Source organism: Perissodus microlepis, chromosome 20 (genome assembly GCF_051167445.1).
Source record: "Perissodus microlepis isolate ML-2025 ecotype Zambia chromosome 20, ASM5116744v1, whole genome shotgun sequence".
Taxonomy (NCBI): domain Eukaryota; kingdom Metazoa; phylum Chordata; class Actinopteri; order Cichliformes; family Cichlidae; genus Perissodus; species Perissodus microlepis.
Genome location: NC_140480.1, coordinates 4,618,773 through 4,642,435, shown reverse-complemented (window position 1 = coordinate 4,642,435; position 23,663 = coordinate 4,618,773). Strand labels below are relative to the sequence as shown.

At 41.0% G+C, this 23,663-nt stretch overlaps 1 protein-coding gene across 3 annotated transcripts; it reads right to left on the bottom strand.

Moving 5' to 3' along the window:
* Positions 1 to 7,150: 7,150 nt before the first annotated feature.
* klhl17 (kelch-like family member 17) lies at positions 7,151 to 23,606 on the bottom strand. Of its 3 annotated transcripts, none has more exons than XM_084916420.1 (12): positions 23,430 to 23,606; positions 19,403 to 19,667; positions 18,583 to 18,704; positions 18,243 to 18,464; positions 15,736 to 15,852; positions 15,400 to 15,631; positions 14,835 to 14,979; positions 14,451 to 14,618; positions 14,267 to 14,355; positions 14,045 to 14,118; positions 13,717 to 13,898; positions 7,151 to 9,555 (listed from the first exon to the last, which is right to left on the bottom strand). In XM_084916420.1, exons 2-12 carry the CDS (start codon positions 19,614 to 19,616, stop codon positions 9,327 to 9,329), a joined length of 1,794 nt encoding a protein of 597 aa, XP_084772546.1. In that variant the 5' UTR covers positions 19,617 to 19,667; positions 23,430 to 23,606; the 3' UTR covers positions 7,151 to 9,326. The 3 variants fall into 3 exon arrangements, with proteins under 3 accessions (XP_084772546.1, XP_084772545.1, XP_084772547.1); XM_084916419.1 differs by lacking the exon at positions 23,430 to 23,606 and adding an exon at positions 22,643 to 23,068; XM_084916421.1 differs by lacking the exon at positions 23,430 to 23,606 and adding an exon at positions 22,643 to 23,060 and having other exon boundaries at positions 15,418 to 15,631.
* Positions 23,607 to 23,663: the final 57 nt, after the last annotated feature.

Sequence of the window (23,663 nt, the reverse complement as noted above, 5' to 3'; positions counted from 1 at the left end):
CAATAATAGGTTTTCCAGATATTTCACCATCTAGTACAGAAACAGGTTGTATGAGACAGAACCCAGAGGTGATAGAGAAGTGCTCTAAATCTACCCCAAACACACATTGGTAATTCAGGTCGAACTTACATTTTATGGCATAAATACTATTTGTAGTATTTCTAAATCTCACCATGACTTTTCTGGAAAAATGGAGGTAAAAAGATATTCAAGGCAAAATTGATCCTTAACTGTGGAAGCCTGAATATAGTTACTAAATATACAAGTTTTTGCAAAGGCTGGAAGCACAAAAGTCAAATATGTGAATATCCATATTTACAGTTTAACTCATGTAGTTAGGCCACCTTTTAAAGATGCCTAATGTTCTGCCTTGGATCAAAGCTGTGGCCAGACTTTCCCCCCATTAGTGATAAAGCGAACACATAACAAACAAGCCACACATTAGCTGGAGTGAAAATTCCTGTTCCTGGTGTGTTTTGCAATCCTATGTGATCACTAAAAGTACCTACACCTTTTCAACAGGGGCGGGCCACATCTCATCATGTTTGCAACAGACACCAGCGATCCATGAACGGCTCATTATGCATCGTTTGGTCAGGCGTTATACAGCGCTACTTTCCTTTGTGTGACATCATGAATACCTTTAAGCAACTGCTGTCCCAAAATGTGCGCTGTTATATTAATTGTAATGCTTATTGTCTCAGTAAAGGTGGCGTTTTAAACTCTTGCGTTATCCTTGAACAACCTATGTGACCAGGAAGCTTTTAGTGACACAGGACTTTCCTGGGCCTACAGCACAGAGACTACAGCAGACGTAGCATTTTGTGGGAGAAACGTTTTGTCATGTCACGTCTCCTACAGGTAGTTTAACATTACTCAATAGGAAGAGGAACTACTTGGAACTATGTCAAAAACAAGTCCTTATCTGGAAGTCAGTTTCTTTGTTCTGACTCATGTAGGAAGGATCACATTTTCCAAACAAGTCCGCTATACACGACAATTTCCAAACAGTTTCTATTGAAATGAATAACTTTGTTTCCATTTTCCAAATATAGTGCAGCCAAAAGCTATTTGACAGCACTTTTTCCTGATTTATTTTTTATGCTTATTTGTCACACTTACATGTATCATCACACAAAATAAAGCAAAAAAAACCCCAAGTAAACACAAAATGCTCTCTTAATGAATGAAATTACAATTTCATTCATTAAGAGGGAAACGTTATCCAAACCTACCCAGCCATGTGTGAAAAGCTAAATCATGATTTTAAAAAGTTAAATCACGAGTTAGCTCTACATAAGTCACATTTTTTGGAAAGCTGAGTTTAATTTCTCTAAACACACTCAGGCCTGATTACTGCCAGAGTTACCGAATCGAGAAATCACTTAAATAGAAGCTGTCTGACAAAGTAAAGTATCCTAAAAGACCTCAAAAAGCAACACATAACAGCATGAGTTAAAGAAACAGCTGAGAGACAAAATCACTGATGTCTATCAGTCCAGAAAGGATTACAAAGCCATTTCTAAGGCTTTGAGACTCCAGCGAACCACAGTGAGACTCATTAGCCCCAAATGGAGAAAACATGGCACAGTGGTGAGAACGAGACCAGGCAAAAATGGCATCCATGGAGAAAATCACTGCTGCCTAAGAAGAACACAAAGGCTCGTCTTAGATTTACATAAAAATATCGTGATGAAAATATCCAAGACTTCACACTTTTTGGAAGGTTTAAATTCTGTTACATGTGACATAAAACTAACACAGCTTTTCATAAAAAGACCATCACACCGATGGTCAAACATGGTGGTGGCAGTGTTGGGTCTGGGGCTGCTTTGCTGCTTCAGGACGACCTGCTGTAATTGATGGAGCCATGAATTCTGCTCTGAAGGAGGATGTCCGACCATCAGTTCATGCCCTGAAGCTCAACCTCATTTGAGTTATGCAGAAGTGCAATGATCCAAAACACCAGCAAGCCTACCTACACAAAAAATAAATAAAGAAAATAAATAAGGTGGTTTTGGAGTAGCCTATTCAATGGCTGAATTAAAACAATTCTGCAAAGAAGAGTGAGCCAAAATTCCTCCACAGTGATGTGAAAGATTCACTGGCAGTCATGACAAACACTTGATTGTAGTTCTTGCTGCCAAGTTTGGCACAACCTGTTATTAGGTTTTAGGGGGAAATAACTTTTTACATATGAATTTCAAAATGAATGAAGTCATCATTTTAAATATGCATTTTGCATTTACTTGGGTTTTTGATTTTTAATATTAAAATTTGTTCAATAACCTGAAACATATACATGTGACAAATATGCCAAAATAAAACTCAGGAAGATTGCAAATACTTTTTCACGACACTGTATATCACGCTCCCTCCATCTGTGGTAGGTTGAACTGTGTTTCTCCCACAGAAGTCACTGTTGGTGTTTACCCAGGCTCAGCGGGTGAGAGCAGCAGTGCTAAAGTCACACCTCAGGCCACTAAAACGGAGCCTGGATGTGAGGCCCCCAACATCAGGTGTCCAACAGAGAATGAGACGTGCCAAAGTTCTCACACAAGGCGACCATCAAGGAATCTTAATTAGACCGTGGCCTCCTTTGAAGGGAAGATCTGTCATAGTCAGATTAATAGTGTCTTACTTCAGTAGGTTCCTGTCTTTAAGTCACATACTCCACATTCATTTGTGACTGGGTTATAAAAGTGTGGTGATAAAACAGAAGAGTGCTTTCACTCTGCACTTTAAAATGTGCACACAGACCTAATTACATCCAGTATGGGAACCTGACAACACCTTTTGATGTGATCTTTTATGATTTACATACTTTCACTTCTCTGGAAAACAATTGAGTCAAAGGGACGTATTGTGCCAGCGTGTTAGACAGGTTGTATCATTTCCTTGGAACTGTTGGCTCTGATAACTGCGAAAAATGAAGTGGGGAAAGAAATCTGAGTGAAACTGCTATAGTATCATTATCCCATCATCTGTGTCATATCTACCAAAGCACTTAACTCACAAATTTTAGTATTTTTATGTTATTTTATTTTTTTATTTGAATGCACAATAGGCTTTTCAGAAACTGCTGATCTATTGGGATTTTCCCACACAACCACCACTAGGATTTACAGAGAATGATACTAAAAGAAATTAACGAAAATATCCTAGAAAAACAGACTTTTTCCTTGTGAGCATTGAGAGGAGAATCCCCAGATTTTTACCAGCTGATTAGAATGTAACAGTAAATAAATAACCACACCTTACAACCAAGGTTTGCAGAAGAGCACCTCTGAATGCACAAGAAACATACAGCCGCAGAAGACCACTCTGGCTGCTGCTGTCAGATAAGAACAGGAAACTGAGGCTATTGGCACAGTTCTCCACAAATGGGCAGTAAAATGATTATGGAGGATTATCTCTTATGATTTTGGGTTGTTTTTATTATTTTTTATATTGTTTACGTGGATGATTTCTTGAAAGCTTGTCTGTAAATCAAGTTTTCCTGTAGGCACATGGAAACACATGACAACACATGACAACAAAAAGCACGACAACAAAAAATGACAATGAAAATTAAATAAAAGAATCCATCCTGCCTCGTATCAACAGGACCATGTAACAAATCTCCAATCTTCTCAAACTGGTTCGTTGAACAGGACGATTCGTTCACTGTGCTCAGATGACCTCCACAGTTACCAGATCTTAATCCAGTAGAGCACCTTTGGGATGTAGTGGAACAAGAGATTGTCATCACGCATGTGCAACCGATAAATCTGCAGCACCCGTGTGAAGCTATTGCGTCAATATGGACCAAAATGTGAGTGAGGAATGTTTCCAGCACCTTGTTGAATCCACCCAATAATTGGGATAATTGGAATAATTAAGAGGAAAACAGGGGTCCCAGTACTGGTGCGTATACCTAAAGAAGTGGCCAGTGAGTGTATAATCAAATGAGAATCTAAAAGGAAATCTAAAGCATTTGCATTTACGATATGAACTGCAGCTTTATCTTGCTCTCCTGTTTCGCTTTCAAATCGTTAAAATCTACGTCTTCATTACTTTTGCTTTTGGGGCTTCGCACACAATAATTTTCTTGTTTTGCTATCTGACATCTTTTTTATAGCTGAGGTTTGACTTTGACTTATCGTAAAAAATACTGTAAATATTATTAGTTGGTACTCTGATTTGTGCCATGTTGTTTGAATTGTGATATATGGCAGCTTCACATGACAGCACTTGACTTTAAAAGCTTAATAAAAAATCAGCTAGCAACTAGCTCCAAAGCAAAAGTAGCAGTTTGTTATGGTCAATTTCTCAGATTTTACTCACTTGCTTAATTTAAGAACATTTTGTGTTTTTTAAGTTAAAACACACACAAAAGATGTAATTCCAGTAACTCACCAGTCTTGTCGGCCTGTTACTCAAACAGAATTTTTCCCATGAACAATCAGCATTTGAATCTAATAAAAGTGATTTTAAAAAAAAACTGATTACATTGAAGGATCATGTTTTGGATTTCATATGATTTTAAAAAATATATATATAAAAGTGACTTCCAGATAACAGAAAGCCTTATAGAGATGTTCTGTGGTTTAGTTCTCCAGCTTATATGATTATTTAGGTAGCAGTTAAATGCTAGCTAACTCAAACGGCCTTACTCTCAGTGCTGAAAGAAAAGAAGAGTTTTTTACAGTGAACTTTATGTCTCCAACTGAGCACACAATTTGTTCTTGGATTTAAGGATTTAAGACCTTCCACATCATTTCTTTGGATTGCCATGGGCTATAAGTCTGTCTTTGATGCAGCTGAAAGAGTCAAAAAGTGTATCAGCCCCTTCACAGTAGGTGCAGTAATCCAAGTTGACACTGCAGGCCTTTCAGAGAAGGTGACAGCATCTCTGTGGCTTGTTAAAGGCTGTGCAGAGGCTGACACCAGGGGAAAAGGAGATGCTGCAGTGGTAGGAATGCTGGGAGGACAGACGGCCCCCCAGATCAGCTGTAGCAGCTCTTCCAGAGTGAGCACATTCGACCAGACAGACTGTAAACTCGTTAGCGTCCTGATAGCAGCAGAGCTGACAGAACTTTCCATCTACCGTTGACTTCTGAACTACAAGTTAAGCTCAACATTACTGAATAATGTTAACAGTATAGCTGAGGTTTGCAACCCACCCTCCGTCCCCCCCAACAATACCCACCAGTATTAGTAATGTTGCGTATAAGCAGTTTAATTCTGGGCTTCATTCAGTTTAATTCGAGGATTTACATGATGGTGCCATGCAGTGAGCATGTATGTTACAATCTGGGCCCACATTTTTTAGCTTGTGCTTGTTTATTTCTTGGTAAATTGTCACTATTAGAAAGAAGGTGGCAACCATCAGCAGATCATGTTGAAATTAAAGACAAACATGAAGCAGGTTGTAGACTTAAAACGAGCAACGCCCATCTCTGATGGTTTTTAGGTTTCTTTGTGAAAATTTATATATTAGAGATCAGTCATTGCACTGAATAAAAATGCATTGTGTGTTTAGATATGACTGAGTTTAGACTGACAACAAACTTTCCAGGTCATGCTTCTCATGTCTCCTTCCATGCTCATCTTCACATGTATTTCCTCAGAAGTGCACCCTGGTTTGGAAAGCAGTACCCCACAATTCAGATTTTCTTGGCTACCTGGCTAATGCGTACTGTCAAAAGAATAAGAATGGTTTTATTTTTAAAAACAAAAAACAAAAAAAAACAAACCATAATATATAATCAGTATGATTTGATACTGTTCTTTGCAAAGACAGGAACAAAAAAACCCCCAACATATTTTTAAAGCCACCTTTCTAAAGTCCAGGTGTTTGATTGAGGTGAAATGTCCTTTTAATATCAGTACCAGTATGTACAATTACAAATGCATCTATTTAACAGTTATCAGTAACAAAAAGCAGCCTGCACACCTACAATAAACCTGCAGTCATTTTCAAATTTATTAATGTGCTTAATTTAGCCTAAGACCTTTTTGTCATTTCTGATAGGTAGACTTTGTTATTTTCAGAAAAAGGTTATTATAGTGAACATACACGAGGTTATGTTATATATCATCAAGCATGCACAGAGATCTCCATCTCATCCTACTGTGGTTATAAGACAGCCGTAGGCGTTTTACATCTTATTCTGAATGTGTTTTGGAAGAGTACAAGTTTATGGGGCCGTGTGTGTGCAGACGCAGTCACAGGTGTTAATGCCATGTGACTGAGGTCAAGACGGGTAAAGTGAGAGTGTTCAGCTGTCCACGTAGATCACTGTGAAAGAGCAGTATGTTGGGAATGGACCAGAGAACTGTGTAGAGTGATCCTAGCAACAAACTGTTAGAAACACAACTGTTACTCTGTGTGTGTGTGTGTGTGTGTGTCAGTCAGTTTTTATTAGGAAACAACATACACCTACTATTCCGAGTGTCACAGTGCTCCCAGCGCCATAAACGTCATGCCTTTTTTTGTTGTTTGTCTTTGATAAATCGAGAGCTGCATTGTTTACATGTGATGGTATCGAGTACACCGTTGCTAAAGAATAAATATGTGCATGCAATTAGGTTTCATAATTTAAATTTTTGCATTTCTGCTTCTGCACACCACCACAGTGGACTTTTAAAATGAAGTGCAGTACACGAGCTGTATAAACAAGTTTTATATGTATCATATTTGCTGCCCTATTTTATTTTTGATGATGTAGAACTCTCAAAAACTCCTGTATCAAATATGATTACCTGTTTAGGAATTACAGACATTTTTTGACAAACTAACATAATTTTAACATAATTAAATATTTATTATTTAAATATAAGGATAGTTTTTAAATACTCCTGTTTAATAATGCTTTGCGGTCACTGAAAGCCTGAAGTCTAGGACCCATGGACATCACCACATGCAGATGGTCTGCCAGGCCTTTAAGCTTTAAACCCCTTGAATTAAAGCTGAGAGTCTGCATGTCAGTCACATGTTTAATTAAAAATGCACGGTGGTGAACTATCCAATAATTTATGGACACAACTGTAGTGACCATTTATACATGGACGGGTAAACCTTTGCTCTTCAGTTACAACTTTTCATTTTGTATGTCACTTTGATGCAACCAGTTGTTTCTGTGTGTGTTCGAAATCACCAGGACAATTTTCACCTTTGAAAACATGTTTATTCATTTTTTAAAGTGTATAGTATTGCTCCATTTGGCAACAGTGCAAAATCCAACATTTTAAAGTCCATCATAAATAAGAAACATACCATAAATAAATATCACCACATTTAACACAAACTTTAAAAAAAGAAGCTACAGTCACATTAAAATTGCACAAATAGATGTAAGATATCTTAAGCAATCTTTCTATGTACATTTGGATCCACAGAATGGAGGCTAAAGTCTTGTGTGGTTTTGTGCACCTTTTGTCTTTAAAGTCTGTCCCTGCCTTGTATCGACTTCATCACAGCTTCTCTATAAGGCCATCACGACTCCAACTCTACGAGCGTCCGCACTTACACAGAAATTAAAACGCAAGGTTGTTTTAGATAAACAGAAAAGGTTCAACAAAAATCCTTCAAAATAAGGAAAAAAGGCAACTTCTCAGAAGTTTGGAAAGGTTAACACTGCACGACACGTGAACTGAACCCAGGTCCCATTTACTTTAGACATGCAGGTGAGATTCCCAAATCACCCACAACAGGTTCAGTGACATTATATTTGTGGTTAATCATACGGCTGTTATATGATGAGGTAATAAAAAAGGGAATATGACAGCACCAAGTGTCAACAACATTACTGATTAGTGTCAAGTGTTGGCATACTGAAGCTAAACTAGACCTTTCTGCTTTGACTGAATTCCAGGATGATATCCACTTCCACATTTTTGGAAAAAACTGATCAAGAAGCAGGATTAAAAACAGTATAGATTTCTTTCATCGAGTGGTCAGCAGGTTTGCGAGCGATTAAAGCCTTTGTCACAAATGCAGTGTCAAATGCGGTCATGCTTATGGCAGTGAAGAAATATTTAGAAATGCAAAACGAAGGCCGCATTTCGAGATGCAACAGGAGAAACTCTACCCCTCTCATGCTTTAGACATTCTTTGTCATATCCACTGATGATATGCACATCACACATCTAAATAAATATATTAAAAACACTCTGAAGTAGGCATAGGTTGAATCTCCTTTCCTCTCTAAGCATATTTAAAACAGAATATATATTAGCATTTATACATTTTTATAAATACATATACTTTATCATCTCTGTTTTATATCTTTAAAAAAGAAAAAAAGAAAATGGATCCAAACTCATTTAGTTTTGAGGGCCTAGCTTTTCTATGCTGTTGGTGTCCATGCGCTCTTGCAGTGAGGGTTTACAACATTGTCTGTTACTGCCACCTAGTGTGGCAAAGCAGCACTACAATATATATATTTTTTCCCTATCTTGTTGGTGCCAGTACATAAACATGCATGGTACAACCAGTAAAAATCTACATTCCAAAATAAATCATTCAGCTTTTCTCTCTCTTTTGTTTTTTTAAATACATTATTGCAAAACCTCTGGGTGTCAAAGAAAAACCTTGCAGCGAGACTGCAACATCAAACCAAATACATTTACATCACACACGACAGAATTAAGGGACCACCGTGTTTTTAGGTGTGTCAAACACCAGAGCGGTGGGAAATTTTTTTATTTATTTATTTATTTTTAAAAGTGGGGCTTTGAAGAACGATTGGTCAATGTTCACATATGGGAGGGAGCCGGTATCTGTATGGCTATACAGTGGAGGTACTAAGGCCAGATATAGTGTAGTCCAGAATTAAGGGGAATATTGAAAACAGCCAGATTGTTAGAGGAAATTTAGAACATGCAACATGCCCGGTTTTTGTTCATTCAACCTCAAATTAATATAATAAATGAGGCTAAGAATGTATCTAAAGCTGCAAATGCACAAAACTGAAAGTTTTGTTGATTTTTTTAAAGGACTTTTTGTTGATATAATAAAAAAATTTACTTGTGAAATACTGTACATTACAGTATCCTATAATCAGTGAAAACAACATGGATCTTTAAATTCATTACCAGCATGTTTGTTTGTTTTTTAATTCTGGTGCACTAATCTTCACCAAAACTGCCACTAATTCTGAAGCACACTACACCGAGGCCTCAGCCCATCTGTTCCCCTCGCCTCCACACATTTACCTGTCCAACCACCAGCGCTCTTCCTCCTCATCTTCTTTGTTTCAAACAGAGCAGTTGCGTCTCTTCCCAGAGCCAGTCTGGGCTGTAGCAGCAGAGGCTGAGGTCAGCCAAACAATGACCCCGTGTCAAAGGCTGGTGGAAGAAACCGAGAGGGTGGGCGAGGAAGGTGGCGGGAAGTTCAGGAGCTCCAGCACAGCCACACCCACGCTGCTGCGCCGTGTGAACATGCAGGAGGCTGCGACCCATTTATTGCTGCGTGGGTTGTACTTTTCAATGGAGTTGAGACTGGAGCTGCCATCATTGCCTCCCACTGCGTATAACCAGCCATCCATAGCCACCAGGTCATGAGTGCTCCTGGAAGGGAAAAAGAATATTTAAATGTGGAAGTTCTCACATATATTTAATATGATATGTTCGAGTTTTCTAACCCTAATGTGGGACGAATGAAGATCTGTATGCATTCTGTTTACTGTAACCAATCCTAGATTTAGGCACACTGAAAATTAAACAGAAAAAAGGGATTGTGAGATGCAAGTGGCTACTGCTGAAACGGACAAAGAAACAAATGGCAAATTCATGTGGTCTGAACCCACAGCTAAAAGCTGCAGTGTTCAAAGAGAAGAGAAGCAATCGGGACACCCAATGACCAGTGTACTGGCTTAGCCTTTGGATGAAACTGTCAATTTTGGGGACTTGTGGTGTTGCCAATTTTCTCTCCATCGTTTCTTTTTAAAAGTAAAATAGAAGGATAATGAAAATGAATCAGCGTCAGACAATGTCCAATAGTTATCAGATGAAATTTGGCATCTAGCATTTCTCATTTGCTCTCCACACAGACATGCAACCAAAGCCTCCTCAAAAGCCATTAGTCAATGCCACTCAAATTGTAAGATAAAAGTGGAAACCAGAAAGTTTCTGCTGTCTCTTACCTATAGATTTTATATAATCATATGCACAAGCTGTTTACAGAGCTTTTCACACGACTCTGTGCAGTCCTATGGTTAAGCACTCCCTTACTGCTTCCACAGGAAATAAGCTAAGCAGCAGCCAGGTGCTGATGATGAATTGCACTTTGATCATCAGCAAGTTTGCGCACCTCTACAGGGAGTGCAGAATTATTAGGCAAGTTGTATTTTTGAGGAATAATTTTATTATTGAACAACAACCATGTTCTCAGTGAACCCAAAAAACTCATTAATATCAAAGCTGAATGTTTTTGGAAGTAGTTTTTAGTTTGTTTTTAGTTTTAGCTATTTTAGGGGGATATCTGTGTGTGCAGGTGACTATTACTGTGCATAATTATTAGGCAACTTAACAAAAAACAAATATATACCCATTTCAATTATTTATTTTTACCAGTGAAACCAATATAACATCTCCACATTCACAAATATACATTTCTGACATTCAAAAACAAAACAAAAACAAATCAGCGACCAATATAGCCACCTTTCTTTGCAAGGACACTCAAAAGCCTGCCATCCATGGATTCTGTCAGTGTTTTGATCTGTTCACCATCAACATTGCGTGCAGCAGCAACCACAGCCTCCCAGACACTGTTCAGAGAGGTGTACTGTTTTCCCTCCTTGTAAATCTCACATTTGATGATGGACCACAGGTTCTCAATGGGGTTCAGATCAGGTGAACAAGGTGGCCATGTCATTAGTTTTTCTTCTTTTATACCCTTTCTTGCCAGCCACGCTGTGGAGTACTTGGACGCGTGTGATGGAGCATTGTCCTGCATGGAAATCACGTTTTTCTTGAAGGATGCAGACTTCTTCCTGTACCACTGCTTGAAGAAGGTGTCTTCCAGAAACTGGCAGTAGGACTGGGAGTTGAGCTTGACTCCATCCTCAACCCGAAAAGGCCCCACAAGCTCATCTTTGATGATACCAGCCCAAACCAGTACTCCACCTCCACCTTGCTGGCGTCTGAGTCGGACTGGAGCTCTCTGCCCTTTACCAATCCAGCCACGGGCCCATCCATCTGGCCCATCAAGACTCACTCTCATTTCATCAGTCCATAAAACCTTAGAAAAATCAGTCTTGAGATATTTCTTGGCCCAGTCTTGACGTTTCAGCTTGTGTGTCTTGTTCAGTGGTGGTCGTCTTTCAGCCTTTCTTACCTTGGCCATGTCTCTGAGTATTGCACACCTTGTGCTTCTGGGCACTCCAGTGATGTCCTTGACTTTTCTCAGTTCATGGGCAGTTATTTTGCACCTTGGTTTTTCCACACGCTTCTTGCGACCCTGTTGACTATTTTGAATGAAACGCTTGATTGTTCGATGATCACGCTTCAGAAGCTTTGCAATTTTGAGACTGCTGCATCCCTCTGCAAGATATCTCACTATTTTTGACTTTTCTGAGCCTGTCAAGTCCTTCTTTTGACCCATTTTGCCAAAGGAAAGGAAGTTGCCTAATAATTATGCACACCTGATATAGGGTGTTGATGTCATTAGACCACACCCCTTCTCATTACAGAGATGCACATCACCTAATATGCTTAATTGGTAGTAGGCTTTCGAGCCTATACAGCTTGGAGTAAGACAACATGCATGAAGAGGATGGTGTGGACAAAATACTCATTTGCCTAATAATTCTGCACTCCCTGTATAAAAGCAGCAACTTTTGGCAGTTTGCTGCCTGAAGCATTCAGGTGTTTGTTAACACATTGCCACAATTGCCCAAGTGAAGATGTCCCAGCAAATTCACATAAAAAAATAAAAAAATAAATAAAAAATACAAGAACTTTGTCTCAGATGCTGCAGGCCTCAGCATGTTAAATGTTAAAGTTTATGACAGTAAAATGTAAAAATGTGAACACGTGCGGCTTGTTTGGAACAATTAAAAGGAGAAAATGTCTTTTCTCTAAAAAGAACCAGGTGACATGGCTTTGGTTTGCAAAGATGAACCTAAACAAACTACAAGACTTCAGGAACAATGAACTTTGGAGAGACAAAATTACTGCCGTAAACACGGTATATCCATTCAAACATCTCACACCACAGTCAAGCATGGTAGTGGAGGGGTGGTGATTGGGGCTCGTTTTGCAACCACAGGACCTGGACACCTTGCAGTTATTGAGTCAAACATGAACTTTTACAAAAAAACTACAACAAGAGGGTTTCAAAAACCACACAGGACTGTCGCTACCAAAAACCTTAATGTAACATAATGTGTATATGAGCCTGTTGCAGTGCTTGGGTAACACAACTCTGTTTAATATTTAGCTTTGGGGATTAAAGCAGACCTGACATGACACAGACCTTTAAAAAGCAGTACTTTTTGAACATCTATACTTAATTCTTAATCAAAGCAAATGATCGGTGTAAAAAATAAATAATTAAAAAAAAATAATAAATTTCTGTGCTTAAAGAGGACTTGGAACAAATTTGGTTTTAATGTTCATTTCAAATATCCCTGTCATGACCGTAACACAATGAGATGATTTTGGACAAGACTATTATTCTACAATGTCTCCCACACCGGCACACGTGTGAAGTGGCTATAGCGTGTGACACATTAGTAGCCAGTACAGTGTGATTGTTTTGGACTGTGGAAATGGAGCCTCTCAGCAACTGGATAAGAAAAGAACTCCAAGGCACACAGCTGATTAATGCCATGGGTTATTCATGGAGCTGCACAGTCAACTGTTGTCAGGTTTTTCTGCTCCTACAATACACTGACTCATACATAACCAAGTGTGCGTGTGCGGATGCATAAGTGTGTCTAGCTCCCCTGGGAAAGAGCAAATCTGCCGATGCTATCACAAATCCTCAACAGCTACATCTCCAAATCTTCCTCCCTGCTGCAGATCCTGTGACAATACAATGCTGCGAGCCTGCGTGCACGTATGCCTTTGTTGATAATCACTTGCAAGATGAGTTTCAGCTTTCATCTTCTAAGAAAATTAAAACATAAAAACTCTGTTGTGGAAAATAGGCCACTTGATGTTTATGCCTTAAGAAGGTTTTGGCAGCACAAGGGGAAAAAAATCCTCCAAATGCCCCGACACCCGAGCCTTTTGCACACAGCGAACTAATTGCAGCCGAGATACTATTCTGACAAGCTACATACAGACAGAGCTACAGATATTTTTTCAGCTTTTCAAAGAAGATGGTTTTATCTCTTTATTTAGGTTAGACCAAAACCGAGGCTTGGCCTGTGGTGATTCTCAAATCCTTTCAGCAAGGTGTCGTGCTTGTTAGGAAGCACAAAAATAAGGATAAAAGCTGGACAGCGCTAAAAAAAAAACAAACAAACAAAAAAAAAAAAAAAAAACACAGAGGCTGTTTCCATATTCTTCACTCCCAGCTGAAGTTATGCAGGCGTAAAGGGAGAACTGGGTCATCCTGCTGGCTCAGTTGGCTAAAGGTGTGTCTCGTTTAATTTATTACCTTGAATTCCTCCCAGATTTTTTTTCTCATCTCTTCTCTTCTCTTTCTGCCTCTTACGGTGCAGCATAATGTAAAAAACAAACCATAACCCCTCTGTTCTCTTTGTAAATGTGGCTAACCTGCGTATATTCATGGCGGCAACTCCTTCCCAGGTGTTGGTCTTGGGGTTGAAGCGCTCCACTGAGTTCAGGCAGCTGGTGCCATCATTGCCTCCTGCGACGTAAAGCATGCCGTCGAGCACGGCCACCCCGGCACTGCTGCGTCGACTTAACATGTTGGCGATGGCGGTCCACGTGTTGCTCTGTTCAGCCAATCAAGAGACCGAGCACTTGTCACATATTCACACAGCAGATTCATTTGTACCATTTCACTCTGTCTACAGCATCCAGTCTAGGTAAACCTGGCAACAGACGAGTTTTTCTAATGATAAATTTAACAGCTGTATACCTGGGGGTCATATTTCTCCACTGTTGCGAGATGTGAGGAGCTGTCATAACCTCCCACCGCATACAAGCTGCCATCTGGAGGGGAAAAGGGAGTAAATACTGAGAATGTAAATATTAGCGGTCGCATACCGAGATGGCAACTCCCTCTTGATGTGAGTTATTAAAATACAAACAGTGAAAAGTAAATACAGGAGCACAGCTTGTTTTTTTTGCCAGTACCTACCCAGAGTTGCTACTCGAACATATCTCCTACGAGTGCTCATAGCAGCGATTGAGGTCCATGTGCTGGTCAGAGGGTCGTACCTCTCTGCACTAAAAGAAGAGGTGAAAAAAGACCGATGTTCACATGTATTTAATTCAGCTTAAAATGATCAGTATTCATCAGCATAATAACAGGCTGTGCATACCTATTGAGACAGGAAGCTCCATCGTAACCCCCCGCAGCGTACAGCAGGCCATGCAGGACAGCTACGCCTAGACAGCTCCGTCGTGTTCCCATGGAAACCTCAGGTTGCCAGGAGTTAGTGATAGGGTCGTAGGACTCCACGGTTGCAAGGTCAGAGGTGCCGTCATAGCTAAAGAGAGCGACACGGATATAAATGAATGCACAACTTTGCAACAAACGGTGAACATACAAGATAAAAAGTTGCTTTGCATGGAAGAAAGCTCTCACCAGCTCATCGAGCAAATGCAAATTATCCACAAATTCTGCTTCCCCTCAAATCACACAATGTAATGTTTGAGTAACAAATAACTTTTTAGGGTCAAACGCTGCGATTATTATCACCTACCCTCCAACAGCGTATAGTCTGTTCCCAATTGCTGCCACGCCCACCCGTGCCCGCCGAGTGGACATGGACGCCACCATGTGCCAACGGTCTGTTCTGGTGTCGTACGCCTCGCAGTCTCCGTGGATAGCAAACAAGCTGCCACCACCTGGGAAAGAAACAAACATACACTAAAAAAAATGAGGAAAAATGCTTTGAGCAAAAACGCAAATGTCATCAGGAGGATGGTGACATGAGAAAACGAGGACTTCAACTTCGGGTTTTTAAAGGAGTGAAAATGAAATGTGTTTACAGTAATTCCAAACAGCAACGCTAGAAGTTAAAAATGAGGGAGGAGAAGTATTAGAGCCTCACAGCCTCCGATCATAGTGGGTGTAAAGGTCAGATTGTTCATTTTGGAAACAGTCGATGGAGACACATCTGACGTGTGTGTGTGTGTACACAGGTGCACTATTCAAGTTCCAACATGCAGTTCACACAGAATAAAAAATGCTGGCATTTGTAAAAATCATGAGTGACTGGTGAGCTAGAGATGATGTGTGTGGTCCAAGTGTACCCTAATGGGTACCTTCAGATGCACACTGACCAACGGCGAAGAGCACAGGGCTAGCTCCTTCACAGCGTCGTGGGCGCGTCCGGCTGTTGCTTAGGACACCCCTCTGCTCCGGCATCAGGTGATACTTTAGGGCCTCGATTAGCAGGTCTTTGCACTCCGAGTGGTGACGCACCAGCAGCTCCGTGTCTACGTTGCTCATCAGAAAGTCTCGCCTCAACAATGGCAGCCGCACGCACTTCATCAGCTAGCGAAGACAGTGGGAGAGTGGGTGATGAGCGGGTGGCGCTACACAGAGTTAAACAACAAAAAGGGGAATGGGGTGGGTAACATGGAAACCAAACGACTTACCCAAGGTACATGTTGCCTGCGTCCATCTATATCATGTTTTACCCAACTCAACACGGCTCGGTACACTTCTTCCTCAGATGGCACATTGAGATTGTCACTGGAGATCAAATCTAGGACCTGGATGGCGAAGACAAAGCATATAGGAAGACTGAAATTATACTATCGCTTACAACTTTATATTATTCTTTTTATTTTTTTTAAATCATAGTGTATCAACTTGGACCGTTGAAAAGCATTTGCAGAATACTTTCTTGTGGTTGTAGAAATCGACACACAGGAAGTAATTTGCATGGGTCACAGACCGTGTTAGTTCCTGTATATAGTGACTTCAGCTGAAGTCTTGCATCTCCTTTTGTTTTGCTTGATTTGTTGTCTTAATTCAAAATGAAAGAAAGGATGACTCAATAAAGCACGACTCTGACATCGTGCACACTTCGCTTGTGCATTATATTACAGCCCGTGTGTGTACACGTGAGCCGTGATGCATTTTAAGTAATAGTTTAAGCTACCACTTCTTCAATTGTGCATCTGTGGCACAACGAATGCTGGACTCTGAGTGGCTGGCTGGCAGTGTTCCCAGCCCAAGCCTAAGCTGGCAGGGCTGGGTGGGACCAAGGAAGCCAGCTGCTGCTGCTGCTGCTGCTGTCTTGCCTGGCCAGATCAGAGCAAAACCCTCCCAGGAACAGCCTCCTCTAATCCAGAGTCACACATAGAAATACTGCTGATGCCACTGCCCCACCCTGCAGTCCCTCCTACCACTGCATGCACATAGTGCATCAAATTAACTCCAGAATGTGTCGGTGCATATGGAGAAAAACGCCTTTACTGCCTTTTCATAGTATGGCAGCACGATTGAGGGACATATGAGCGCCACTGTGTCAAAGTACTCATGTCTTCATAAGCTACACGCAGTAATTAGGAGGAATCTGTCGACTGTTGTCTTCAAAATGTCACGCATATGACTCTACATGACCAAATTTGGCAAGTCACAATCCTGTCATGCCTTGCCACTTCCTCCAGAGAACATCAGAAGAAATATGGGGCATATTTCACAGCTCTGTGAGCTTGGAGTCCTGTAGAGCAGCCAGTACATAAATCCTGATCTGGTGCAGATTTATGACAGTCACAGAACAGCTGCAGACATGACAGTGGAGTAAGCCAAGAGAAAGAGAGAGACAGAAGAAAAGAAATGAAGAAAATGGCCTATTTTTAATCTGCTTTTATGCAGCTTAAGTTTCAGTGTTTTAATGGACTGCAGATTCAGTCTCGGGGCTTTGAAGGCCAGATACAGAGGGAAGCTTAGTGTGTTACTCTGGTGGAACAACATCACTTTAGGACTGTGGGAATTATTATTTAAAGAGTGAGAAAATAACGGGAAAGGGATGGTAGTAGCAGTTTGTTAATTTTCTTCACCTTCCTTTTAATTTGCTGTTACTTTCTTAAACATTTCATCTAAGAGAATATGTATTTTCTCAATTCTTTAGATGTTACAGTGAGCCCCTGCCTGAAACAAAAACATGATGTGCCTCTGTGGGCTTTTAGAAGCTGTCTGATATCATGAACACAAATTTAAAAAAGAAAAAAAAACACGAATTGCTCTAGAAGTTTAAAAATAAAAACATGTAAACTTTGTACTCAGGTAGGTGTGTTTAAACTGCAGGAAACAGGAAGTTTAAATAACCCAACAGCAGCACTACTTTATTCTTTAGCATGCCAGGAATAGACTAATACCAACACATAAATGTCAAATACAATATGCCAGGATGTCCCGCTGGATTTTGTATCACTTTGCAGTAAGAAGCTAGCGTATGTTTCTGCCTTTTCTGCTACAATTTTGGGCAACAACTTTTTAAAAAAAATATTTTCACTCCTTCGGGATCTACTCCAAAAAGGACTTTGCAGTGCTTGTTAGCCAAACATTACCTTCTTCACAGGTAACTGATAGCAGTGTTTGGCTGCTGAGCAGCTCATTTGATCAGGGTTATATTCTTTCCAGAGGCCCAGCATTCCTTACATCACTCTAAAATAACAAATGGGTACACCTACAAGATGCATTTCCCCCAAAACCTTGGTTAAAACAAGAAAAAGCAAATTAATTGAACCAAAATAGAAACCATTATTGTTACGTCAGAGGAGCAAACACTGCTGTTAGCTCTCTAAACAGCGCAGCAGCTGTGGAAATGTCACTGGCTTTGCCTAATTACCACTTCCCAGACAGGAACCAGAGTGCTGCCACCGCTGAGCCCTGCTAATGAATAAGTGATAGTTTGGCTTAGCCGACTTGCCAGATGACAAAACCGCAGAAGACAGTGAAAACAGGCAGGAGAAAAAGTTTCTCTAGTGAATGTCAAAAGCACACAACTTCCCCGTGGCATGTTGATGCAGTTTAAAAAAGAAAAAGCTGTGTTTGTGTATACATTATGCTGGGGAAAAATTATAGATGTAAGCATTGCTGCGTGTCCTTTGTGCTTTGGTATTATTCATGATAGATTAATCATCACCCCTACCTGTTTCAGTGGCAGCAGCATGAACTCCTCAGTCTTGGACACCTCCACAAAGTGCTGCAGGACATACTTGTGTGCTGACTTGAGCAGGTCGCTGCAGGAGTGTGTGTCAGCAAAGCCTCGGATGCCCAGGCAGTTTGAGGGGTCCAGCTGGCTGAGGAGGAACTTACAGCAGGCGTCCCGCACCCCATTGAGCTGCAACAGGCTCGCTGCTGGGAGCAGTGTCTACAACAGGTGGAAACGCAAAGTCTGTTAATTTTTTTTGTGCCATATGAAAAAGAAAAAGAAAAAAAAAAAAGTGGTTTAGCAGTTGTGTATGTGAATCTTAAAACGTCAAGCCTACCTGCACATTTCCTTCCCCGACCACAATCTCTGCTGTGTAGGCATACTGGACCAGCTGCTCCAAAGCCTGAGGGTCAATGTCGTGAAGGGTCACGTGGGTCTGACGACTCTCAGACATCTCATCTGCGTGGCCGCACAGAATGAGATCAGATTAATTTTAACAAATTACACCGAGTAAAGCTCCAGCTGATAGCAAAACTCCTCCCTCTTCAATCATACTGACACATGGCATCTCATAACATTTACAGCACTGCTGCAAAATGTCAGAACAGCTCATTTGTTACCGTTTATTAAATCAGTCGTTTCAAGTGTGTGAGATTTTTGAAATTCCTGGATATAAACACTCTCTCTCCCACAGAACTAAGCCTGGAGCTTCTACAGTAACAGTCACGAGCTTCATCGACTCATAGTTAGACAACCTCACAAACACCTCTGCTGAGGTTTTCTGTTAAAATAGCTTAATTAGGGACTCTGTCAGATGACATGAAGTCTAGCAGCTGAGTCTCCAGGCAAATGACTGTCTGGAGACACACAGCATCCTCACAAAGGGCTAGTGTTTGGGAGGAAATCTGACTTTCACACACCTCACATGACCACCTGTGCCCCAGACAGGAATAGGTGGAAGGAAGCGATGATGCTGAAAGGATGGAACAGCCATAACGGCACACACAAAAACACAAGTTCTAATGCAAACAAACTCGAACAACAGAGAAAAATAGTTTGCAGTTTGAGTTTGTCATGTCACTTGCTCATCTTTGTTAACTTCAGGGACAGTATACAGTATATGCATCATTAAGGTCCATAACACAGACTGAACTTACTGGTAAACATAGCGTGGAAGTATGGACTGCAGGACGCCAGCACCACTTTGTGCGCCTTGATTTCTTTGTTGGAGACATGAAGGACGATGTCGCATAGCAAGCCACGCTGTCGCATCCGGTTCATGGACACGAAGGAGTCGTGGTAGTGGCGCTTTGAGTTGTGCGAGATGCTGTGGCCATCGCGGTTGAGCAGCTGCATGCCCCCCTCCATCATGGTGCCTGACGTTGCGGTCGTGGGCTCGTGCCTGGGCCGCACTCTTGGCAACTGAAACGTTAAGAAATGCTTTTTTAATGTCGCCCAATACTAATATCATCATCATAATAAAATCCTTTTTTTGGGGGGGTAGACAAAAGTCTTGGCTTTGCTCATCTATAGGGAGTGAGCCGTTATGACAGGTGTCCTGGGCAATCATTGTACCTATCATTACAGTTATAGCACCCATCCTGTCGGCTATGACAGGAAGTCCTGCCAGCATGACAGAAATCTGAGTACAATCACAAAGTGTAGTAGGATGGATGGCCTGATTATTTCACATTCAGTCTCAGGAATGATTAGATCTCACTATGACACACCAGAGAGTTTCAAAAGATGGACATTATGCATGAGCCTGCCATCAAATCAGTGTGATCCATCCTGACTTGCAATTTAATTGGACCACATTTAGCTGTGAACTCCCCCACTCTGCTCTTGAATGGAAGAACACACTTCTGCATGTTGCATAACTGTCATCACGCAGCATCTTAGAAGTTGTTGTCTGATGAATATGTAGTGACCAGATGAGGAAACGAGATTGAAGCAAGAGTAGAAAATCACAGGCCAAGAACAGACTGATTCTTAACAAAAACAAAACAAAATATAATGTACTAACTCTGATGCAGTGATACCTTAAAAGTGTGAAAGGCATATAAGCAGAAGCTGACTATGGGGTTGGGGAGGCCACGCTATCAAAAATATAACCTTCATACTCATTTGCAGCTCCACGTTTGTAACCTTTGAAGAATAGCTTTCAAATAATTCTTATTTATCTAATGCAGCTAAAAAAGGATTATTTATCTGGGATGAACAGGACCCTGGAGCCCACAATTCATCCCATAAACTGTATATAACGCATACACAGACTAACACATACACACACACACACACACACACACACACACATAATGCCTTTAATTTAAAAAAAAAAAAAAAAAAAAAAAAAAAAAAAGCCGGCAGGGACAGCTCAGTAGGTAGAGTGGTTGCCCCATGACTGGAAGGTCGGGGGTTCGACTCCACTGAACAACTACCCTGAGGTACCCCTGAGCAAGGTACCGTCCCTACACACTGCTCCCCGGGCGCTGCATTGGTGGCTGCCCACTGCTTCACTGGGTGAATGGGTTAAATGCAGAGGAGTAATTTCCCTACGGGGACTAATGCATACACACACACACACACATATGAAAGATGGACACAGCCAGCACAACATCACTACCATCTTTTCCATTTGAAACCTGACCTGACAAGCGAGGAGTGGATGTGAGTGTGAAACAGAGGAACACTGAATTCTTGCTGGCAAGTGATTTGCAAGTATTTAGCCACTGAGCAGACACTGGTTCGCCCTCCGTTCAGACGAATAATTAAAATGTGGCTACAAGGGGCTCTCCCTCAAGCTCCTTCCCTTGCCTGGGAACCCTTCAATGTTCCCCTGGATAAGATCGAGGATGTGGCTTAAGAGACCTCCCATGACCTTCCAAGCTATGTCTTCCATATTTCCAACTATATCCATAATCACATACTGTGTATGCTACCATTGTATATAGTGTATTATCTTACTTTTTTTTTTTCATTGATTGTACTTATTTGTATTTTTATATTTCCTTCTAATATCTGTACCTGAGCTGAGGTGACGCAAAAATTTCCCCGTTGTGGGATCAATAAAGTCTTATCTTATCTTATCATCTTCTCGGCTTAGACTGCTGCCCCTACGACCCAGCCCCAGATAAACACCGAAACACTATTTTACATGCTCTTCTTTTAAATCAATCGATCTGATTGGCCTTCTAATTGACTGCTCTTCGCAAAACATACGGTCTGAACAGCCGGTTTGGTGGGGCTGCTCTTCTCACAGCCAGAGGTGCTGTATCAGAGATGACAATATTTTTTTTTTTGCTTAAATATATTAGCTGTACTTAGACTGATGTCATTATTTTAAACTTTGCTGTTATTTAATGTGAGCATTCACAGGTGTAGAAGAACTTATATGATTGAAAATAAAGGAATATATGTGATGTGATCCACTTTAATGATAAAGAAGGATTCTTAAACTACAGGACCCCTGATAAGTGTGGTCATTGCCTGCAGGACCTTACAGCCACACACATTAAACAAATAAATAAAAATCACACATACCTTAGGATATCTATTTAATACACCAAGCTGGAACATTCCCTTTGAACCACCACATACAAACAGCCTCTGTATGCTTTATTTAGACATATGACAAGAGGTTTACAATCTTGAGTTAATCAGAGCAATTATGCAACAAGCAGAATCTCATCAGGAGAGAATATTGACCAGTTTGAAGTCCAAGAAGTGCAATGCTCAATGCTGAAACCCATTGTACCATTTTTCCTGATTATGTTAAGTTTCACATGACTGTCAAATAAGCAGTTCCCTGTTTAGATCAGTACATCCTAACAACGGCTCTGTCGCTTTCAATTCAACACTCTTCCCCCATCCCACCGAGCACCATCTCAAATGTCATCACAGCTGCCTGGCTACTACCCCTGGGTCCCATTTTCCAAAACACAATAGCCCATTAAAAAAAACAAAAACACACCAGCCATGTTCCTCTATGAGGGAACAATCTGCTCTCATGCCCAAGGGAATAGTAAGAGACAATGCTGGAAAATGAGACATGGAAACACGGGATGTTGTGGTAGATGTGAAAACACAACTGTCACAGTTAAACTAACAAACTGAAACACTTGTCCTGTTCATCTGAGGCTTGTTTCTCCCTTTATCGTCTCTACCCCCAAACCCTGGCTGGTATCCACACAGAGGCTGAGTTGCTCCTTGATAAATAGTGCCTGCACAATCCTGCTGAATGCACAATTTCATTGGGGGACACAGGGATGTTCCTATCCAAATATCACTATGTGATCTACGGAAACCCCAACCCCCACTCCATCAGCACTGAATAAGAGCATATGTCAGCTGCAGCAGCGGCAATAGGAAAGAAAATGAATGTATAATGGCTTTACCGGTGGTTGTTTTGCAGTTATCCTTGAAGACAGTGTGTTCCAGGAGGTAAGGGGAGATGAATGAAGAGCTGTCGCAGTCAGAAGGCTTTAAAATCCTATCACCGTCTACTTATCGGTCCATATTGTGACTCGAGCATAGGAAATATGAAGAAAGCCTCTGTTTTGTGCCGTATGTGCTTGACGTCAATGCAAAAAAAAGAGCTGCCTGAAAGCTGACATCGGTCTGTTAAGGTGGCGCTGTAATTGTCGAAGCCGAAGGTAGCAAGGCTTGCTCATGCTGTTAAATTTTAATACGTTAAAAAGGAAGACATGGTTGAAAAACACCGGTATGTCATTTCAAATGACCAACCGGCAAACTAATGCAGTGAATGTTCAGTTTACGAGCCGACAGACACACGCGACCTTAAGCCACCACTTTTGTCTTGTCGGAACACGGAAGTGTGTTCGGCGTATCCGTCTGTGCTACTGTGAAAGGCGGAGTTTTCAGTGACGCGCTGTGATTGGCCACAATATGAAACATACCCCGTTTTGGTTAGCCCGGAAAATAAAATGAAACATAACTACAAACGCGAAATTCCATGTTCAATAATGTACAGCTTCTGTAATTTTTTTCTCGTTATTTACGTGCAAATTATACACTTATCACCCTACTACTGACGTAAAATAAGCACCATGTCTTTATTATCTCTACGTTAGATAGCCAGTGATTCTAAATAAACTGTCTATGAAGCTAGCCGCTAAGCTAACGTTAGCTAATCTGAAAATAATTAAAGCACAGGGTACTCACGACCAGCCGTCGTCGGTGTCGATGCGATGACAGCAGTGACTTCCTTCGGTTTGTAAGCTTGCCCAGCTTTGAGGCCGTGCAAAGTAACGATTAAAAAATACTGTACTCCTCTCTGGATATTTGGCTTCCTGTGTCTGGTAAATGCCGCTGAACATTTTATTTAAACCTCACGTGTTGCATCAAAACAGTGTCCGATCTTGCACGCGCAAGAAAATTTCGAGGTTTCCGTGAACG